General features: G+C 61.9%; 1 protein-coding gene across 1 annotated transcript in view; it reads left to right on the forward strand.

Annotated features, from left to right (window-relative positions):
• Positions 1-3,699: 3,699 nt before the first annotated feature.
• MCAM (melanoma cell adhesion molecule) overlaps positions 3,700-6,658 on the forward strand; it is a gene marked incomplete at both ends in the record, with an annotated part of 4,315 nt that continues 1,356 nt past the window's right edge. The window contains 12 exon segments of the mRNA XM_010289088.1: positions 3,700-3,831; positions 3,937-3,974; positions 3,976-4,147; positions 4,256-4,326; positions 4,431-4,518; positions 4,712-4,891; positions 4,972-5,099; positions 5,264-5,426; positions 5,516-5,637; positions 5,963-6,101; positions 6,217-6,338; positions 6,438-6,573. Of these exon segments, the coding sequence (XP_010287390.1) occupies positions 3,700-3,831; positions 3,937-3,974; positions 3,976-4,147; positions 4,256-4,326; positions 4,431-4,518; positions 4,712-4,891; positions 4,972-5,099; positions 5,264-5,426; positions 5,516-5,637; positions 5,963-6,101; positions 6,217-6,338; positions 6,438-6,573 (1,491 nt within the window).

Genomic DNA, 6,658 nt, shown 5'->3' on the forward strand with positions numbered 1-6,658 from the left:
CACAGCACATGTACCGAGCGAGGCATTTGTTAGTTGACGGCATTGGTGTGTTTGCGAAAGGTTTGATGCTTCCCAGAAACATGAGGGGCCACGGCCAAGCCATTCCCAGGCGGGCCGGGGGGCTGAGCCCACGCTGGAGCTGCCAGTGCCACCCTGGCTCCTTCTGCACTGCAATCTCCAACTGCTAGAGAGGTTTCTCTGCATGTTATCACCTGGCTGCAGGGCTGGGGTTGTGAGCCTTTCCTCTCCTGGTGCACATGGCTGGGTCCTGATGGGGTGGTCGGGTTTGTTTTGGGGTGCAAAGTTCCAGTCCCTCCTGCGGCAGAGCCTTGGCTCTGTCCCCATCTCCAGCACAGCGGGGCCTGGGCTGGGGCGGAGGCTCTTGGGTGCTAGTGGTTGGTGCTGCTTGCTGCAGGGCCAGGGCTCTGTGCCCTGTTTATCCTCTCTGTGAGGATGAGGATGAAGGGGTGCAGGTGATCCTGCTCCCCTGGCTCAGGGATCTGTGCAGGAAGGGCAGCCTTGCCAAGGCAGAGGAGGGCAGCATATGTGCATGTGCTGGGAGCAGAAGGGGTCTGGCCGCAGCTGGTTTCCCCGAGAGGGGAGCAGAAACCCGCGGAAACCTCAGGCATCCCACGTGTGGCCCCAGACCCCTGTGGTGCCCCTCCTCTCGCTGCTCTGTGCCGGGGGGCTCTGCACGGGGGTTCTGCACTGGGGGCTCCACACCGCCAACCCAGCCACGCTCCTCGCCAGCTCCCCACACACCTCGGCTCTGCAAGGAGACTGGCGGGGGGGCTGTGCTACTCCCCCCCCTTCCCCGGCTCTAAAAGCAAATCTTTGTTCTTGTGGAGCTCTGGCTGCCGGCCCGCTGTCCGCCAGCCAGATGGAAAGGCACAGGGGCTCTCCTCCCTTCCCTGCTTGCTTGCTGCACACATCCTCTCCAGATCTCTAGGTCTCCCGCTGGAGCTGTGCCAGGCACTTGGGGTGTACGGTGCAGGCTGGAGCTGAGCTCTGCAGCTGGGCTGTTCCATGCAAAGCCGATGGGTCTCCAGCCCTGCCCAGGTTCCCTCAGCAAACTGGTGTCTGCAGCCATGCTGGGCACAAGGGAGGATTGCTATGTCCCCAGAGCCTGCTATGCCAGGGTGCCTATGCCCAGTGCCTCTCTAGCCTGCCCACACACAGGTGGGGGGCTGTGAGATCTTGGAGCTTGCAGGAGGAAGCCTTGTGTCCCCAGGGTTGTGGGGAGGCCTTGTGTCCCCCAGCTAGCTGCACTTGTGGTGTCACTGGGTGCTTCTTCGAGTCCAAGGGAGGGCTAATATCTCAGCCTGTCCCGGAGGAGGTGGGGAGCAGTGAGCCCTTGGTCTAGGCAGGGTGGGGGCTGCAGTGAGGGCTGCAGTGTCCATGTCCACCTCCTCAAGGGCAGTGGATGGGTGGGAGGGATGTGTGCCTTGTGCCAGCCCCAGATGCCAGCCATTCTCCAGCTCTGAGCTCACGGTTTCGGCTGGATGAGGGCTCTCATGCCGAGCGGGTCAGCGGGGTGGGCCAGCAGCTCTCCCTCTCTCAGGGGCTGGCTCTGCCCATTGCCCATGCTGAAGGTCTAAAAAGGATGGGGTGGCAAAGACTGGCCTGGCTGCTTGTAGCCCAGAAGTGTCAGGGCTCAGTGGAGGGTGCAGAGGGACAGCTGGGGTGCACCCCAGCCCTAGGCTTGCCCAAGTCTGCGGTGGCTGGCTAGCCCAAGTCATGGCCATACAGGTGGGCAGGTTCCTCCGGTGCAAAGTTATCTTTTCCTATGTATGCTCGGTCCAGTTTCCTGGCCCCAGTGTATGCTTATCCCTGGGGCTTTCACCTGTTTTTCTAGTACCTCCTTTCCTGTGCAGTGCTTTGCTCATACCTCCTTGCTTAGTGCTGACTGTGCTGATGGGATGGGTGAGGGCCAGAAGCTGGCTTTTAGGGTGTCCTGAGGTGGCTAGTTGTGTGAGCCAGGGCCCACTGTTGCAGAAAGGCTCCTGGGTGCATTTTGGAGCTGTGCCACTGCATACCTACTCCAGACAAAGAGTATTTTGTGGGCACGGCATTGCCCTTTGAAGTTGCCTTACTTGCAAGGTTCTGTGGCTGTTACTGAGCGGCACTATCAAGGGAGCTGTTGACACAGCTGGCTTCCTCCAGCCTCTTGTCGGCAGCTCCCATACCTGGGCTGGGCCGTGGGTGCTGAGCTGCCTGGCCCTGTTGCTGGGGGACAGACTGCCATCCCCCCCTGCAAGGCTGCCTGCCAGCCCAGGGCATGCAGACCCCCCTTGCTTTGACACCTGCAGGGCCAGCAGCAATGGCACACTGCCTTGCTGTGACGCAGCTCTTGTCTCTGCTGTGCCCGGCTGAGCAGCCCCTTGGGAAGCTGCTCTGTTCCCTGTCCTGGATCGATAGCCATTACCTTCCCCTGCCATACTGGAGCGTGGCCAGGAGCTCCATTACCGCTGCAGGAGAGCGGGTAGCTAGGCTGGGAGCTAAGGTGGGGTGCCAGGGTGGGCAGGCTCTGCTCACTGGGGGTGCAGATTCCTGGTGCCACCCGTGCTATGGGCGGGCAGCACTGGATTTGCTTTATAGGCAGGGAGCAGCGGAGCAGTGAGGGACTCTCCTTGGGTACGCTGCAGGGGTGGATGCTCCAACCACTGGGTTCTGGGTTCCTGCCTGGGAGGCAGGATTGGAGCTTGGGGAGGGACCCAGGAGTCCCAGCTGTGCCACGGCCATGGTGGCCGGGGCATGCTGTCTCCCTGATGGCCCTGTTGCCTTGGAGGGGGAAAGGGAGCAGCAGGCAGCCGGAGCTGGCTAGGGCACCGCTCCTGAGCGGCTGCCCTGTGTGCCCCATCCCACTGTGGAGGAACACAGCGCCTCATTCATGCCCCAGCTCCCAGGGCTGCTGCGGGGGCTGTGCAGGCTGACGTCAGGGCTCTGGTCCCTGACCACAGGAAGGTGCAGCCTTTGAGCCACCAGCTTTAGTCTCTAGCGCCTGGCCTCTTCCCTTGCCTCTGCTATCCTCCTGACACCTCCTTGCCAGGCCCTTAGGGCTGGTAGGGCTCGGTGGGTGCAGGTCTGAGATGCTGGCTCGGACTGGGGCGGGTAGATGCGTGCTCCACAGTGTGAGGAGCATCGGCACCGCCCCGGGCTCAGATTAAGGCAGCTGGCAAGGCGATCTGCTCGCTCGTGGGCTGTGGAGATGTAGCCCCTTCCCAAACCCATCGCTGGGCAGGGTGCTGCTGCTCTCTGCCTCTGTGGTGTGTGTCGGGGATTTGGAGGCTTAGAGGGTCTGCTGCCTATTTCATCGAGCCTGGGATGCTGTGGGCAGGGCAGGTCTGAAGGGGACTGCGACAGCAGTGGAGTGGGTGATTGTCTCCAGGTGTCCTGGGGAGACTGGTGGTGGGAGCATGGCGTGCCTCATCCCCTCTCTGGGAACATGGTTGGTTACTTGAGCCTGCGGGATCTCTGTGGACACAGAAGGCAGCGTGGTGGCAGGAGCAGGGCCATGCTCCTGGCTGGCACTCCCACTGGGCTGGGACACGGTGCCTGGGGGATGCCAGTGCAGGACATGGCTCTGCCCCATGACCTTCAGGGGATGGAGATGGGGACAGGCCTGGGCTCAGCTCCCTTGCTGGCTCAGACACCGAGGCTTCCCTATGCTTCCTGCGCCTGACAGACTCTGTCCTGCAGCTACAGCCAGCAAGCTGGATGTCTCCATGCCAGCGGTGGTCGAAGTGGAGAGCGGGGGCATGGCCAGGATCGAGTGCAACTTCTACATCCCTGGAAACGGTTCCTACACCTACATCAACTGGTTCTATGTGAGTGCTGGCCGGGAGAGGAGCGGTGGGTGGTGGGCTGGGGTGGCAGCTAGTCCAGGGCTTTCTCCTGGGCTCCACGTCAGCCCGGCCTCAGCCCCTCACCTTGCAGATCGACCGCAACAACTGGGTGAAGCTGTGCCACATCACAGGCAGCGAGGTCCTGGAGGAGAACACAGACTACAAGGGGCGGCTGTCAGTGGGGGAGGACAAGGCCCTCTCCATCAGCAGGGTGACGGTGCAGGACACCAGGACCTTCGTGTGCCAGGTCGGGGCAGGCAGCCATGGCGTGGGCGAGAACCGCACTGAGCTCCATGTCTACAGTGAGTGATGGGGCAGGAGGGCAGCACGGCCATGCATCTGCTCCGTGGGGGTGGAGGGGGATCCTGTCCCGACCATCCTAATACGTGTGGGGTGGCTTCTCTTTCCAGAGGTCCCCGAGGCCCCTGAGATCACGGCCAACCCAGGAGGCATCTCCGTGCAGAGCAGTGACATCCCGCAGGTGAGGAGAGGCCCCACACAGGGGAGGGGGAGGTTCACAGCTGTGCCAGGCTCCCCTCTCCCCATGGGGGTACTCCATGCTCAAGGCTCTCTCTGCCACCGCAGATTGCTCAGTGCGTGAGCAGGAACAGCTTCCCACCCCCCAACATCACGTGGCACAAGAATGGGGAGCAGCTGCAGTCGGAGGAGAAGAGTGAGTTGGATGGGGATGGGGAACTGCACCTGCCTGCCTGGGAGAGGGGCTGGGGCACTTGTGCTATCCAGGGCCTCATCAGCTGGGGACTGGCAGCCCGTGGTCACCCAAAGGAGCCCTGTGCTCCCAAGGGAGCCTTCCTCTCTCCCTTGGCCTCCCCGTGGGCTTGTAATAGCAGCTGTGTCCCCTGTAGTGGTGAAGATCCTGGCCACGCTGACCCGTGAGTCGAGTGGGCTGTACACGGTGAGCAGCACCCTCTTCGCCCACGTCACCCGGGAGGACCGCAACTCCTTCTACCACTGCACCGTGCACTACTGGCTGCGGGGACAGAGGCGTGCTGTGGAGTCACGGCGAGTCAATGTCACAGTCTTCTGTGAGTCAGGGGCTGGGGGCCCTGCCCGCTGCCACGTGGCAGGGCTCCACACCGACCCTTCCTGCTCCCTCCTCCCCCAGACCCCGCACAGCACGTGAAGCTGCAGGTCATGCCGTCCTCGGCACTGGTGAAGGAAGGGGATGATGTGAAGCTGGTCTGCGAGGCCGATGGGAACCCAGCACCCGTCTTCAGCTTCTATAAGAGAGAGGTGAGGCCAGAGAGGACCCGGGCACCTCTCCCTTGGCAGACATCTCGTGTCCTGGCTGCTCCTTGTCCCCTGCCCAGAGGGCTCTGGGGAGTGTGATGCTGCAGCTGTGATGGGAGGGTGCCTGTGTGGGGCTAAGGGCTCTGCTTTCTCCCCACTGCCTGCAGTTGGAGGACAGCTGGCAGGACCTGTCATCACTGGCAGACACCAACAGTGGGGTGCTGAACCTGCACGATGTGAATAAGAGCAGCAGTGGTCTATACAGATGCCAGACCCTGGACTTGGATGATATGAGACAGCTAGAGAAGGATGTGGAGCTTGTTGTGAACTGTAAGGCGGGGGGACAGGACCCTGTGGACTTCATGGTGGGTACCTCATCCCTCCTGCTCACCCTGCCCTGGTCTCCATCCCTCCCCTAGACATTGAAGGGGTCCGTGTGAAGATGGAGCCGTCCTCACCCCTTCAGGAAGGGGATAGTGTGAGGCTGAGCTGCGATGCGCACAGCCCCGTGGCTCTGGACTACCAGTGGAGGGATGAGAAGGTGAGCAGGTATTTGGGTACTGTTGCGGTCAGGCTCGGCGAGCCTGGGCTTTGTGGCAAACTGGGCAGAGCCAGAGCTTGCGCTCTCTCTCCTGAGAGAGGCCAGGGGCCAGGGGGCCATTCCCCCTTCTATGGACCTGCATTGTCCATCTCTACCTCTTTACCTCCTGGCCAGTATTGCAGGGAGACCCTGTGCTTGCAGGCTCCCTCACTGTGTGTAGGAGGGCGGGCTGAGCAGCTTTGGGACAGCCGCAGAGCCTAAGGAGCTGGGTGCAGAAGGGCCTGGTGTTCAGGGCTCGTTGCCAGGGGATGTCCCTTCCCAACAGGGCAGGAAGGTCGCAGAAGGGAACCAGCTTGTCCTGAGCAACCTTACCTTCGAAACCTCCAGCAACTTCAGCTGCAAGGTGATTGCACGAAGTGTGCCGGGGCTGGAACAGAGCAAGCAGGTGGCCGTGGCCGTTCAGGGTAAGAACCAGCGTGTGTGTGGGCATGCTGCCCTGTCAGAGTGAGCCCCATCCTGCCCAGCATTGTCCCTGTTCCCCCCTGAATGCTACATGTGCTTGATGTGCCCTCCCCACAGGGAAGCCGCGGATAGTTGCCATCAGCTCCCCGCTGTACGTGCGGCAGGACGAGGTGGTGAACCTGACGTGCAAGGCCATTGCCTTCCCCAGGCCCTCTGTCCACTGGAATATCAACGGGACGGTGAGAGCTGGGGAGGGTGCTGGGTCCAGGCTGTGGTCTCTCAGAGGTGCTGTGCATTGCCTCAGGTGCTGAATCCTTCGCTGCCTTCCTCCCTCTCAGGCTCATGAGTACGTTGAAGATCAGCACGTCGCCAGCAACCTGACAGTGCGCGTGAACCACGACCTCCTGCGGGCGGGAGCCATGTGCAGGGTCTCCAACGCACTGGGTGTCAGTGAGAAGCACATCCAGCTGCTGGGTGAGTCTTGGGCACTGACCTCTGACTCGGGAACCCAGAGAAGTATTAGTGCCCCTCATGAGTGTGGCTGAGCTCTGTCTCTTTC

This window comes from Phaethon lepturus, unplaced genomic scaffold, assembly GCF_000687285.1.
Source record: "Phaethon lepturus isolate BGI_N335 unplaced genomic scaffold, ASM68728v1 scaffold30360, whole genome shotgun sequence".
NCBI lineage: Eukaryota > Metazoa > Chordata > Aves > Phaethontiformes > Phaethontidae > Phaethon > Phaethon lepturus.